The sequence below is a fragment of the Talpa europaea genome, assembly GCF_964194135.1.
Source record: "Talpa europaea genome assembly, chromosome: 1".
NCBI lineage: Eukaryota > Metazoa > Chordata > Mammalia > Eulipotyphla > Talpidae > Talpa > Talpa europaea.
The window spans coordinates 127,554,128-127,570,266 of NC_140073.1; the positions used below are offsets into that span (position 1 = coordinate 127,554,128).

At 37.8% G+C, this 16,139-nt stretch overlaps 1 protein-coding gene across 1 annotated transcript; it reads right to left on the reverse strand.

Moving 5' to 3' along the window:
• Positions 1-2,883: 2,883 nt before the first annotated feature.
• On the reverse strand, positions 2,884-4,484 carry LOC311185465 (uncharacterized protein C2orf66; the record flags this gene model as incomplete). The annotated part of the gene is made up of 2 exons (XM_084256090.1): positions 2,884-3,063; positions 4,356-4,484. The coding sequence occupies 2 exons, from the start codon at positions 4,482-4,484 to the stop codon at positions 2,884-2,886; spliced, it is 309 nt and encodes a 102-aa protein (XP_084112216.1).
• Positions 4,485-16,139: the final 11,655 nt, after the last annotated feature.

The following is a 16,139-nucleotide window of genomic DNA, read 5'->3' on the forward strand; positions in this document are numbered from 1 at the left end:
ACTTCTCAGAATGGGCTATATTTTTTGAGGAACAGCTCATCAATAATAACTTTAATCTTTTAAATGGTTTAAAGGGGGCCTCCCTGGTGGCACAAGGGGTTAAGACACAACCTATGAAGCTCACTGCAGCCACTACAGCACAAGTTCAATCCCTGGCCAGGGAGGTGACCCACATGGCGCAGCAGACCTCTCCTGACTCGCCCGCTGCTCCCCTCAGCAATGTATTTCGGTCCATTTGCCTGTTCTGTTCCCCACTCTGTCTCTGGTGAAACCTCTCACCCCCCAAAACTCTGGCCTGTACTGCAGTACTTGTATGTACAAATAAATAAATCTTTAAAAAAATGAATGGTTTAACAAAATCTTGACATTAGAAAGTTTCCATTACTGTATAAAATAATAGCAGAATGGTACACATTTACTTCAGCTCAACAAGCACTTAATTGAACACTTGCTAGGCATTGTGCTAGGTGCTAGAGAAATAAAAATGGCATAGATATCATCTCTGCTCACAAAGACCTAATAGCCCTCCAGGGAAAACACACACACACATAGAAATAATTACAATAGAACACATTAAAACAGATGTAGAATCTGTCATTGCGTGTTTTATTTTTGTTATTCATTGTCAGTATTCACAGAAAACTAATTTGGAATGTACAGACTAGTGGCACATGGACACCACACCAATGTTTGCATTCTACTGCAACATTCCTTTGGCAAAAATCACAGGGAAATGAAACAGCTCTCCAGAAAAACACAGGAAAAGTGCCTATTCCAAACAAGAATATGAGAATCAGAATAATTCAGCCAAAGCTAAAGTTGGGGGTAGGCGGGAGGGTTGGCTATAAAAGAGCAGCAATCCATTCGTCTCTACTCTCCTTTCTTGAGGGGGTTGTGGGTGGGATACTTGGTATACCACAATGTCCACCTCTGACTAGTAGTAAAGAACATCTCCCAGAGACCCCAGTAACTTCTAGGATGCCATGTTTTTTTGCTTCCCACTTCATTGTGGATAGTTATCACTTACTCTCCCTTCTTATGAAACTAAGGCTGTGAAGTCTTTCCAGTATCTTATGGTGAAAATGGGAATACATCTTGTTTGATTTAAACTGAAATCTCTATTGAATATAATGAATTACAGTGAAAAGGAGCAAGATTCCTTTAGAATAAAAATTATGATTGATAACAACATAAACAAGTTTAAAAATAAACTTAAAGGAAACATGTAATTGAGAAAATCATCATCTCCTTTGACAGTGTGGTGTTTTTGTAGCTCTTACAAATACATGCCATATTCTAGGTCACTATTTATGGTTATAGAGTAGAAAAAGTGCTCCAAAAACATGCACATAAATCACCTATGTCCCAAAGATAAAGCTATTTATATGTAAATTTGGAAATGGTGAATAAAATCATTGCAAATTGACAAAGGTGGAGGGAGAAAAGGTTAGCCATGACCATGATTGATTTTTTCTAATGAGAAGCTTCATCTGTTGTTTTAAAATAGCCAGATACCTGAAAGAACAAGAAAATACTATAATTAAACAGAAAATGAAGACAAAAAGCAAAATAAAGACCCAAAGATCAACATATTTCAACAAAACTCTTTGTGTCTTCATTTTCTAATCAGAGACATCAGGACAGGAGAGCTCGTAATTATGAAATATTCTCCAAATCAGCAGTTTTATTTCTTTCCTAAAGTTGAATAATTCCCATTATATTACAATACTATCAACTGAGTACTTTCTCAGCTTTCTACCCTTAACCATTACCTCATTCTATGCTCACACAAAACTATGTATTTCTGATATTTCTCTGATACAGTCTATGAGTTAGAGATTAGTAACTGCATTTCATAGATGAAACTGAAGCTTACAAGCAACTTGTATGCAATCATGTCTCATATTAAACTAGGTACAGTACTACTAATAACTATTTATTTTAGCTTTTGCTAGCCTCGGGTTTAAGTGTAAAAACAGTTAAGGAAACTCTTCACTGACATATTTTTTAAAATTCTATTTTATTTTCTCATTGTAGGACAGCTTTCAAATGCACATGCCACTTGGTAAATTTCATCTTCTGTTAGGCATAACAACCATTTTTTAAAAAACATTACCACTTTAAAAGAATAATCAAAATCTTTTCACAAATACAATGAAGTACAATGATGTTATGCTTCCTCTCAATTTCATAGGAAGAGATTTATTTATGATTCAGTTACTTTTACTATTCAATTGAACAAAAATCTGTTAGACAATATTAATAATTCATTTTCTTGGCATGCTTCATACCTATTCTTTTCTAAATGGTAGACATTTTTTATAGGAATGCTGACAAATAACAACATTCAAATCTTAAACATAAATTTCTAACTTTTTTCTATGAGAAAAATGCCATTTTATTACTATTCTACCTTTTTTCTCTAGGTGAAGAAATTCAAACTCAAATATATGCTTCATACTTTCTCCCAAAAAGAATTGTTCTTTTAACTTTCACACTCCTTTTAATCCAACTGTACAAGTCAATATATTTCTTTGTATGTGATTTTTTCACATAAGTTAGCATATGGCCTGGTTTTAAAAAGATATCTGTAAATGGTGTTGCCTATATTTAATAATCCTATGAAAAGTGATAATCCTATGTTAATGTAAAACTATGCTAAAAAATCATGTCATTTTATTTTATAATCAGACAATAAATATTTGAACCATATCCAAACTTTATTATTGATGAGAACCATCTTAACCAAGGACTTATGTCCATAAGAAAATAAAATCATTTTTCAAATAAATTATTTCCAAATCTCCTTATGAGTAAGTTGTAAGTCTTAATGAATCCTGAGAATAAAGAGAACATTGTTTTACCTGTGTGCAGAAGGAACATTTAGCCTTTGAGGTAACTGGGAAAGGAATTTTTCTGTTCTTCATAATCTGTAAATGCAGAAGCAATAAGTTCTGATTGTAAAGAGAGAGGCCTGGGATTCTCATTCATGGAGAAAGTACTTGGAAACCTGCCAAGATCAAGACCTCTTCCCTTAAAATATTCCTGAAGGATTCTGAAAAACTGAAGAGAGAAAAAAAAAGTTCAATGCCATATATAAACATCAAAATAATTGACAATGAGTATTTCCCCCTTCAACTGATCTAAAGGCTAATGTAGAAAATCCAAAAGTACAAGCTTTGGCTACTTCTCCCGTCCCCCTCCACTATCTTGGACCCTACTTTGTTGAAGGTAATTCACCACTGTTGGTGGAAATTAAAAGAGGAACATTAATTATTACACAGCACCAGTGTCCAAGGGTTCATTGAAAGCCATCTCTGAGAGCCAGAGTCAGAGATTAAATTGAACTCCTCATGATCTGATCTTGGGAGATCTCCCCTCTCACTGACAGAGAGCTCTCAGTCATTATTTTCTTCAGTGTCTTCCTTTTAGACATGTTTTGTTTTCAGCTTACCTCCAGAAAATGAATACATGGAAGCTGTGCAAAGTGTTACCAGATTATCCTAATCCTACATTGCTATTTTTCATATAATTTTCTTTAGGAAAACTATGTTTTGACATAGCATGTTTCTTCTAGTTGGTATATATTTAAGAGAGAATTTTTACTTATATTTTGAATTATATTTCCTAGATAACTTAATGTTGAAAATATTGCCTAATACATTAATAAGAATGCAGGCCCACTTTCAGTTTTTGCAAGTGTATTTTGCAAATGTTGGTTGGCTGGGAATCTGTTGGTTTTTTTTTTTTAAAGATTTATTTATTTATGCATACAAGAGCTGGGGTACAGGCCAGAGGATTCACCAGAGACAGAGTGGGGAGCAGAACAGGGAGACTGATTGAAATACACTGCTGAGGGGAACAGTAGGTGAGACAGGAGAGGTCTGCGGAGCCATGTGGGTATCTCCCTGGCCGGCCAGGGATCGAACTCTTGCTGCAGAGGCTGCAGATTGCTTCATAGTGTGGTGCTTAACCCCTTGTGCCACCAGGGAGGCCCTGGGAATCTGTTTTATTACCAGTTTAATCTAAGTTGTACAAAAAACATTTGATTTTGTACATGTATTAGAAATAAAAGCAATAAAGTGAAAGTGCAGATAAGATCATTTACAAATGTAATGTGCTATGTGTGTATAAGCTCATTTCCAAAGATAGATTTGATTCTTCTTACAGAAACAAATGTCAGCTGGCCACAGGAACAATAGGACACCAGCCACTAGGAAAGCAAAACCCTCATCAGCTTCTGATGGAGAATTGTCTTAGTCCTTTGTAATCTCTCTCCACTGTGCTCTAGCAGAGTGCTGTGTGTGTCAATCCAGAGAGGTGCCAGTTTCCCCCTGCAGCAGTGCACATCTTACCAGATCTCGGTTTCTGGGGTTGTTGAGTGGCTTCCACTTCTCTTTGTTTCTCAGTGTGGCTCCATGCACAGGCCCAAGTAGCACACACAGCAACAGGGCAACACACAGCCACAGGAATGCTTTGGGCATGATGGAATGAAGCTGGATGAAAGGATGGATGGGGTATATACCCACCAATGGTCAACAAGAAAGAAAGAGAGGAGAGAAGGGCAAAAGTCAAAAGAGAAAGATGAAACACTGTTGAAAGAAGAAAAAAATAGCATCTCATTTCAGCCCCCTTTTGCAGCCTGCATTTTGCAGCCCCCTTTTTCCAAATTCACATGCAAATGAGGTCTCCAAAATCCAATTGACTAGCTTAAAGGAGTCCATGATGATCAGAACATGATATAGTGATGAACAAAGCAATTATGAATATAACCTAGAATTGTAAAAATGCTTTTTTTACCTTTGAAATTTTGCATTGCTATCTCCAAAGAAAGAGAAATTCTTAAAAGAAAAAGTCCTAAATTATTTATGCATGATAATTTTTCCCCCAAAAGGAAAAGAAAATAAATGAACTCAGGTACCTCACACAAAGAAAGGTGCCTACACACACATCTGAGACAGACACACTGCAGCAGTGTAAGAAGAGATTTTCTCCTATTGCATCATCTGAAATGGAAATGAAATACATAAAAGACTCAGTAAAGCTTACCAGGAGTTTGGTCTTGGCTGACTCTGGTTGGTTACCCTGCTTACAATCTGCAAGGTGATTCTTGGCTACTTATAGTCAATCAGTAGATTATCTGCAGGTGGGAGTCACTGACGTGAGCAGGGGGAGTTCAAAAATAATGATTCCATTTTCATCCATGGCACAAAGACCCTTGAGAGTCACATCTTCAGGCTTCTTCAGGGGTAACAGTGAACCTATTTGTCTTATAAATACAGCAGCCTCTCTTCCAACCACTGAATCTTCTGTGGGCTTTTATAAAACATACAAGACACTTCCATAACACAAAGTGGCTTTCTCTCTTTTCACTTTTAAGAGAAAGTGTGTACATGGTAGCTGGGGGTGTGATGATGATTCTCTCACCTAATAGAATTCTCTATTGGAGGTATTAGCTTTTCAAATTAACAGCATTTTTTGAACAGGAAATCTGTTTGCTCTTTTTGACCTATACCTTATATTTCTTCTGAGAATCTTAAGCAGCTTTTTAAAATTTTAAGTAGTGGCATGGTTTATCATAATATCCCTTCAAAATAAAGCAAGTAGATAACATGTTTCATGGAAAAAAGAAAAATTACTATATCTACAGCATCCCCTTGTTGAATAAATGCCCTCTGGAGAAAATGGTAGGGTCAAGAAATTGCACTTGATGAGTTGTGAAGTTACTCTGATTCCAGTAATTCAGACAATCCAGGACAAGTTCTTTGTTGACAAGGCTAGCCATCTGGACTAGAAATGAGAATATATGGCTATGATCTCAGTCTTGCCATCCTGATCTTGGGTAACTCACTATGAGCTTCATTTGTTCATTCCTTTGTTCATTCATTCAGCAAACTTTCATTGAATGCCTACTATGTGCCAGGTACTACACTAGGATTTGAGGATAAAATGGTAAGACTAATATAGTTCCTACCTTCATTGAACTAACATATTAGTAGTTAGCACAAAAGTAGAGATGTGGCTGGATCTGAGAGATACTGGCAATGTTCTGGATACTGTGGGAGAGAGAGCTAAGAAGAGGAGAGTTTTAAGGGCAATTCCTTATATCTCAGGATTATGTAGCTGAGTAGACTATAGTCCATTCACTGAGATATCAAGCACTGGCATGGAGAGACAAAGATCGCGACCACCATTGGGGATATGTTGAATTTGAGGAAACTTCCAAATGGGAATGGTGAGCACAGATCTGGATACCCAGGTCTAGAGCTCAGATAGGAAGCCTGGGCAGGAAATGCACATGTGGGAGATATTGGCATATATGTGGATGAGATCTCCTCAGTGAAGATTAAAAAATGAGAAAAATAGGTGGCGTAGGACTTAAGCTTTGAAAAGTTTTAACATGTAACAGTTATAATTGGGAATATATATATATATATATATATATATATATATATATATATATATACACACACACACACACACACACAAAAGTGACCTTGGAGGTAAGGGTAAAACCAGGAGAGCATGGAAACAATAGAAGGTATTTGGAGAAGGGACAAATTGGATAAAATCAAGCATTAGCATTGTTTTTATATATAGAGGTGAGGATATATTAGAAGTGTCAGGATGGAAAGGAGAAGTAGAGAGTACATCAAACTCTTGAAAAAGTTGGCTATGAAGAAAAAGAGAGAAGGAAGTAACTGGAAGAAGTGGAGTCAAGGGCAGGTATTGTCATTTTTTTAAATAAGAGAGACATAAATTTGTTAAAAGATAGCTCATTTGATATCCCCTTTAAGGGTTCTCTGTTTAAAAATATAGTTTCTCAAAGCAGCAATGGACTAAAGGCAACACACATCGTATCTTCACTAAAACTGGAGTTCCCTGATTGTTAAAAGAAATTGTATATTTAAATAAAGCCATTATTTATTTTAAATCTGTTTTTTGGGGGGTTTTTTGTTTGTTTTTTTTATGACTGGGGAGGCCAGAGTTGCGGGGAGTGAGAAGATTCACAAGAGAGAGCAGGGATGTACTGAAACACACTGCTGAGGGGAGCAGCCGGTGAGACAGGAGAGGTCTGCTGCACCATGTGGGCCGGCTGGAGAGGATCCTTGCATGGCCGTGGACAGCTTCACAGAGCTGTGTTCAACCCCCTGCGTCACCAGGGAGGCCCTATTTTAAATCTCTGTTTAAAAGAGTAATGCCATTGATAAGTTGATGATGACATTCTCTTCATCATAGTGAATTACCCAAGATAATGATGGTAAGACTGAGACCATAGCCATATATCCTCATTTCCAGTCCAGATGGCTAGCCTTCTCAACAAAGAACTTGTCCTGAAGAGGGCTGGAAACTCAAGCTAGTTCAGGTTCCCAAATCATTAATTTGTGATCCAAATTATCCCATTTGGTCTTTTCATAAAATAAAGCATTTCTTTTTTGTCCTAGAATTTGTCTTTAAATGGGAGAAAACTTTTTAAAATACAAGTGGAGCTTTCTAAAAGGTCTTTAACAAGCTACCTTGGGAGCTCAAAATATAGCATTTTTCAAAAGTGAACCAAATAAGGGAGCAGGAAAAAAATGATAATAAATAAAAAACCAAAATTAACTGGCAACTGTATATCAGAGATATTCTGCAGGGGAGGGTAAGGGAGAAGGATCAAAACAGGGGAGGGATGAGCACAAGGGACTATAGTGATGGTGCACGGGTGAACTGGTGGTGGGGATTTTACAGGGACTACACCTGAGAGGAAGAAAGCAAATATTGTACAAAAATAAACAATGATGCAAAATCTATACAAATAATTTTTTTAAAGTAGTATTTGGGATATCCTAGGCTCTTCCATACCAAGGGTATCTGAATGAAGGTCATTCCTGTCATTACTCAATTAAAATTGAGAAAGAAAAGAGAGTGCTCAGCACAGACCTATATACATAAAAGAAATCCAACAAATGTGTGTTGATTAGATCACAAAATTAGATTACAAATTCAAAAATAATGGTAAAAGTGATGAAAAGTTGCTAAATAAGAATATTGTGGCAGGCAGAGACAAATTTTAAAACTCTTTGTTGGGTTATATAACCTTTTCAAGTCTGTTCTGTCTCTATTAAGGAAAAAACCAGACAAAACTCATATAGCTATTTAGTTAGAATTTAATCTCCTTTTTCTTCTCCCTGGTCTGCGAAAGGGAAAGGGAAAATTATTGTTTATCGATTGCTTCCTCAGTGACGACAAGAACTTCAAAGATCACAGGAAGGTGGTTCAAATGAGCAACAGGACACTCCAGGCAGCCTTCTGCTCATAGCAATAATAAATGCTATTTGTGGCAGTGGGTGGATTTTAGCTCAAAGATACACCAGGAGAAATGAGGAGAAGAGAGTTAAATCTGTTGTTGCTGCGCACAAGACAGAAGCAAAGAGCAGTAAGTCAAGGGGTCCACAGTGACCACGATGGACAGCAGAGCATAGGCTCCCTCCTTCTACCCTGTGGCCACAAAAATCTTCCAGATTCTGAGACCCTGGAGATGAGGGAAGACCCAGATATCAGTGAAATTAGATTCCCTTCCTCCTCCATTTGGATGGAGTTTAGAGCTTGACAAGGTTGGTTTTAACAAAAAGCCTGGAGATTTTGGAACACCTGCACAATATGGCAAACCAATTGTCTCTTTCCATAGTACCAATACAATGCAAGTGACTCTGATTATATAGAACTGATCCTGAGAAATCTCCTATCATTTACCATGGGGAAATCTGCCTTATACATTGCTATCCTTCCTTATGTTTAAAAATGTTAAAGGGGTATAATTACTTTTTAATTACATTAATTGAAGTAACAGTGGTTTATAACACTGTATATGTTTTATGGGTATAGGTTTATGCCTCTTCAGCTGTATGTTACCACACCATGCTCACCACCAAAGCACCAATAATCCTTCTCCAAGGTCTACTGAAGCCCCTCCCTCTTTGCTTCCACCTACTCCCTCCTTTTCTGACGACCTCAGTTCCACAGACACATTTTAAGAGTTTGTTTTCTCTGTTCCTTTGTTCTGGTTTTTATATTCCATGTGTAAATAAAACAGTCAATATTTATCTTTTTCCTTCTGGCTTATTTCGTTTAGCATAATCACCTCCATTGTTACAAGTGGAAAGATTACATCTTTTTTCATAGGTGAATAGCACTCCATTGTGTTTATATACTACATCTTCTCCATCTACTCATCTGCTCTTGGGTACTACGTTTGCTTCCATAGCTTGACTACTGCAAATGGTACTATAATGAATGCGTGTGTGTGTGTGTGTGTGTGTGCGTGTGTATAGCTCCCTTTGAATGAGTGTTTTGTATTATTCAGGTAGGTATCTAGAAGATAATCACTGAATCATATGGTAGTTCTATTTTTAATATTTTGAGAAAATTCCATGCTATTTTCCATAGGACAGGACCAGTCTACATTCACACCAACAAAAGAGGGTTTCTTTTTCTCCACACCCTTTGCCAACACATGTTGTTTTTGGTCTTTTTGATATGAGCCATTTCACAGATGTAAGGTAGTATCTTATTGTGGTTCTGGTTGTCATTTCCCTGGCAATAAGTGATGAGCATTTACCTGTCGGGCATAAGTGATGACCAATGTGGGCATCTATATGTCTTCTTCAGGAAGTATTTACTTAGCTCTTCTGCCCATTTTTTGACTGGGTTGTTTTCTTTTTGTTGAATTATATAATTCTTTGCAGGTTGTGGATATAAGCACCTTGTTGAGTATATGATGTATGAGTATCTTTGCCCATTCAGTAGTGTATCTTTTCATTTTAACAATATTTTCATTTGCTTTTTAGTTTGATACAGTTCAATTTGTTTATTTTTGCTTTTGTTTCACATGCCATTGGGGTGGGATCCCAAAAGATATCACTAAAGGCAATGTCATGGAATGTTGGCTTATGTTTTCTTCTGTATCTTATGAGTTTTGGTCTTAAATCCACAGTCTTTGATCCCCTTTGAATTAATTTTTATATAGAGTATGAGATAGTGGACTAGTTTCTTTTTGCATGTGGTTATATAATTTTCTCAATGTCATTTATTGAACAAATTTTCTAAAGTGGTATAAAAATGAGGGAAAATAATCTTCCTCTGTTTAAAACATATTTTAGCTCTTTTCATGTCGTAAGGCCTAAGTAAGCCAATTCTAGAAGCCTACGTTGTAATGAAAGAAGGTCAAGTGTTGCCATCCTTCTTTGACAGCACTTGCTCTCAAGCTCAGCCTGACCTATTGTCTCTGTTTTTGTAAGGTCTTCATTATTACCTCTCTCCTATGATCCCTGATCTGGTCCCTCTTTCTCCCTGCTAGTAGCCTTCCCCTGAAACATGGATACCATCATTCTGGGTAGGAAAAGAGGGGCAATCAAGCACATACTTTTCAATCTTGCCCAATATGCGAGCAATTTCTCTTGCAACTAAGATAAAGAAGTATAGGGGAGGGCCTCCCCAGTGACGCAGTGGTTGAGCGCTGGGTTGAGAAGCTGCCCGCAGCCTCTGCAGCGCCGGTTCGATCCCTGGCTGCTCCCAGGCCACTGGAGGAGGGTCCCGCATGGCGCGCAGACCTCTCCTGCCGTCCGCTGCTCCCCTCAGCAGTGTACTTTGGTCCTTCTGCCTACTCTGCTCCCCGCTCTGGCTCTGGTGAATTCTTTCACCCTCCGGCGCTTCTGACTGTACCCAGTGTTTGTATAAATAAATAATAAAAATAAATCTTAAAAAAAAAACTTAAAAAAAAAAAAGAAGTATAGTATAGGGGGCAAAAAGTAGAAACCATAATAATCATGCTTGATCTGAAGCCAGTTCACAGAATCAGAGCAAGAAAATAGACATCTGGGCATCTGGGTTCACACAGTTTATATTTAGAATAAGATATAAACTGAACTCTCAGCCAGGTTTCTAAAACACTCTGTCATCTCAGTTCACACTGGTACCTTCAAAGTCATAATAGAAGAGCAAAGAATTTTTCAACAAATACACAGAAGGCTAAATCATTTCTTAGGTCTCCACAGCTTTCAGCAGGAAGGCTGCTTTTGTGGCAGAGAGCCTGAGATGGCTGGCAACACATTTGGTTTTGCAACTGACCCTGTAGCAGAGACAACAGTAGTCAGACTGCTAAAGAAAAGTTTGCTAGCATCACATCCATATCTAGTGGCTTCTTGATAAAAAGGTAAAATCTAAACTCTTGTCCATATAAAAATGTCCTCAATATGACCCAATTCTGCCACTCAAGTCATTTGACTTCTTTAGTGATTATCACCCACTATTATACCTCAGTGCCTTTTTTTTTCTTTTTTTTTATAGAGGCATGTTTTATTTATTATTTTATTTGTTTGTTTGTTTATACATGCACTGGGTACAGTCAGAAGCTCGGGAGGGTGAGAGAATTCACCAGAGCCAGAGCGGGGAGCAGAGCAGGCAGAAGGACCAAAGTACACTGCTGAGGGGAGCAGCGGGCAGCAGGAGAGGTCTGCGCGCCATGTGGGACCCGCCTTCGGTGGCCGGGGAGCAGCCGGGGATCGAACCTGCGCAGCAGAGGCCGCGGGCAGCTTCGCAACCCAGCGCTCAACCGCTGCGCCACCAGGGAGGCCCTATACCTCAGTGCCTTTGAACTTGCTGGGGCTTCTGTAATCCTTAAGTGCAATCAGAACTTCTCTCTAGCCTTCAAGGCTCACCTTAAATTTCACTTCTGGAAAAAAAAAACAACTCAATTCACATAAACGGTTCTTACATACACAGAGTAGACAGACAGGTCACAAATGCTTTCAGAATTAATAATTTTTTAAAGATTTATTTATTTATGCATACAAGAACTGGGGCACAGGCCAGAGATGTGGGTGGGTGAGAGGATTCACCAGAGACAAAGTGGGGGAAACAGAACAGGCAGACTGACACTGCTGAGGGGAGCAGTGGGCGAGACAGAAGAGGTCTGCTGTGCTATGTGGGTTTTTCCCTGGCTGGCCGGGGAGTGAACTCATGCTGTAGAGGCTGTGGATAGCTTCACAATGCTGTTCTTAACCCTTTGCACCATCAGGGAGGCCCAAGAATTAATAATTCTTTAGATAAAATGTGGGTATAGAGTCTTACCAGAATCTTTTACATTTCCATTTTTATTGCTCACCTAAAAATTTACATAATTTTATATTTTGGTATAGGAGAAGAGATAACTGAAGGTGACCAAATAAATATGTGGTGATATGACATGAGTATTTAATAGAACAGTAAAGTATAAACTAATAGTCAATCTAGCTGTTGCACACTAACGGAAACTGGGGAGCATGTAACGTTTTTATGCCCACACACCTATTTAAATTGTTCTGGAGTTGAAGACACAAGCAAGAAACATGGGCAGTCACCAAAAGAGGAAAAAACAAGTTCTTCCCAGTCACCAGACAGATTGTGAGCCTGTCCACACCTTGATTTGGGTTTAGTGACACTAACTTCATACTGGCATCCAGAACTGTGAGAGAGAAATTTTTGTTGTTTTAAGTCACCTACTTTGGGGTAATTTGTTACAATAGCCAAGGAAGCTACTACAAGACATGTAAAGATACCAGGTCAATCACAAAAGAGGAAGACCCATCGCTCACCAAACTGCTTTGTCTTCTACTAAATAGACTGCACCTACTCTGAACAGACCTAGAAGCTGGATCTATTTTTTTTCTTTTTTTAAAGATTTATTTATTTATGCATACAAGAACTGGGGTACAGGCCAGAGGTGTGGGGGGTGGGAGGATCCACCAGAGACAGAGTGGGGAACAGAACAGGCAGACTGACTGAAATACACTACTGAGGGGAGCAGTGGGCGAGTTAGGAGAGGTCTGCTGCACCATGTGTGTAGCTCCCTGCCTGGGGATTGAACTCGTGCTGCAGTGGCTGTGGATTGCTTCATAGGTTGCATCTTAACCCCTTGCGCCACCAAGGAGGCCCTGGATCTAAATTCTTTATTCCCTTCCAAGAAAGGTGGAACTTCTTCTGTCACCCAATTCATAATATAAAAGATATTTGGGTTGAAACATCTATTATAAACCCAAGGTTTTATATAAAACTATCCTTTAAAATGTCTTTTTAATAAAAAATGAATAAATTTTCATCTTAGACTAGTAAATTAGGTAAGACCTAATCCAAGATTCACACAGTTTTGTAATGAACCCCATATTTTAACCTATTAATAAAATTAAGTGTCTGGGAAAAAAAAAAACACATTCTTAAAATAACTACCTATCTTCTTGATCCAGTCATCTAGTTTTGGGCGTTTGGGTTATTTCCAGGTTTTACCTATTGTAAATAGTGTTGCAATAAACATAGGGGTACAGGTGCTCTTTTGAATTCAATGTTTTTGTGTCCTTTGGGTAGATTCCTAGGAATGGAATTGCAGGGTCATATGGTAGTTCCATTTTTAGTAGACTGAGGAACCTCCAGACAGCTTTCCATAGTGGTTGGACCAGTTTGCCCTCCCACCACGTCCTCGCCAACATTTGTTGTTGTTTTTTTTTTGATATGTGCCATTCTTACTGGTGTAAGGTGGTATCTCAGTGTGGTTTTGATTTGCATTTCCCTGATTATAAGGGCTGTTGAACATTTTTGCATATGCTTGTTGGCCATTTGCATTTCCCACAATGGAATATTATTCAGCAATCAAAAAAGATAAACTCATGATATTTGCAGCAACATGGATGGAGCTAGAAGGAATTATGCTCAGTGAAATAAGCCAGAAGGAAAAAGAAAAATACTGGATGGTTTCACTTATAACAGGAATATAGGGAAACCAAATAAGACATCAGTGTAAAAAAAAAAATAACAGTACAAAACACAACAAAGCAAAAATGGACAATTATAAATCGGAGACATACTACAGGGGAGGAGGCAGAAGAGGGATCTGAGGGAGGGAGGGAGGAGCGCAGGGGACTGAGGTGATGGTGCACGGGTGCACTGAGGAAGGAAATACTATGGGGACTAAACCTGAGGGGATTGGGGGAAGCAAATATTGTTTAAAAATGATCAATGATGTAAAAAGAAAAATGCATTAAAAATAAATTAAAAAAAATAAAATAACTACCTAAATTTTCCTGCATATTTTGTATGATAAAGGGAGCAGCTTCAGAGAAGGAAAAAACTGAGGACAATTTATCAATAAATGGGTATTTCTTTGGATATTTTGAAAATTATGAGTAAATGATTCTTACTGCTAGTCCTCAATTGTGAGCTCTAAAATAGAGCCAGGGAGATTTTATCATAAAAACAAAAACCAATAAACCAGCAACCCCTCTTTCCTCAAAATCAAACTAATCCTGCCCCCTATCCCAAGCAACAATGGTCAGTTCCTAGTATTCTGGAGCTCCTTAGTACTCTAGGTATATACAATGATATCCAATTATTTTAAACAAAAAAGAATAGCAGATTTGTTTTTCTTTCCCTTCAAAGTATATTCTGTAATTCTGGCATTGAGAAAATCCATGACAAGTCTCAAGAGCAGAGATGATTTCACCTGAATCCTACAAAAATTATGTGCTTCAAGTGGTAGTATGAACATTCTCGATTTCTGATAAAATAGTACATTAGGTTGTTTTTTAAAAATTCTACTTTAAAAAATCAGGTTACTTGAAGATTTGTGATTGAGTTGTAGAAGCATTTTATATATTCTGAAAAACACATCCATTGTCAGAAATAACTTTCTCTGCGCTTTGCCTGTTTTTTTTTTTAATGATGCCTTTTGATGAGCAGAAGTCATTGTGAACCATTCCATAAATTTTAACAAATGTATATGGTTATGTAACTACCATTACCATCAAGATTTAGAACATTTTCATCACCCTCAAAATCCCCTCAAGTCCCTTTGTAAAACACTTTCCTGTTTTCTGTCTCCAGTTTTTCCTTTTCCTGAAGTGGAATCCTATAGTGTGTTATCTTTCACTTAGCATAATGCATTTGAAATTAATCATTATTTCATTTATTAGTTGTTCACTCCTTTGCTGGCCTACTAGTATTCTATTTTATGGATATGCATGCTATTTCTTAGTAGCCATGTGATATTCTGACCAAAAAACTATATTTGGAACCCCCTCAAGTTGGGAAAGAGAGGAGGGGGGAGAACCCTTTCTAAATAAAAGGCAGAATTTCTTTTGTTTCTTTTCCCTTCTTCCTCATGGAATGGAATAATCATGCAGCTACCATTTTGTTTGAAAGCCAAATATTAAAGATGGAAAATACATGGGATAGGAGATTTAGTTCTTAATGATTCCATGATGTCTTATCCTGTACTTGTACCTGAAGATTTGATTAAGCAACTGTTGTCATCTTTTCTGTTTCTTGCAAACTAATCCTAACTGAAACAGTTTGTGTGCCTGTGTGGGTGGGAGGGAGAATGGGTGTCTGTGGGAAATGGTTAGAGAAGGCTGGAAACCTAGATTGGCTATATTATCTGGACTGAATTCTACAGAATGTGGGAGAAGATTAAAAGGTTTTGGAAGAAAGTGATAATGCTAAATTGATATTTAAAAAAAAAAAGATGAATGGGAACATAATGTATAAGCTAGAAGGGTTGGTGAGACAAGGAGAGGGAGATCATTTGGGAAGCTGTTGTAAAATTTGGAACACTAGTCATAATGGCCTAAACTAGGATGGGAGCTAGACAGGAGTGGACCAGTGTAAGAGTAACCCTAAAGTGGTTGACACTCTAGGTGTTAGCAAGTAATTGGATATGGCAGACAAGGGAAAATTATCAAAATGAATGGATTTTCAACTTGAGTAAATGGGAGGGTACAATAGAAATTCAGAAACTAAAAAGAATTGTTAAGAGGGGGAAATTGTCATGCTAAATTTCAATTGTGAGTTGAAACCGAGTTTGTCTAGCTTGGGGAAAACTAGAGAGTCAAAAGCCAAGAAGTACCTACCGTTTCTCGGGCACCTACTATGTGTCAGGTGCCCTGGTTCTATTATCTCCTTTATCCCTCACCCCAAGTTTGCAAGATATTATTAGCTATAATTTATGGATGAGGATGAAGTCTCAGAGAGGCTAGATGTATTGTTATTGACTAGGAGATAGACATGAAACAGAGAGACCAAGTCTGCTCAACTCGGTGAATCATCCAAGAACATTACAATGAAGGCAGAGT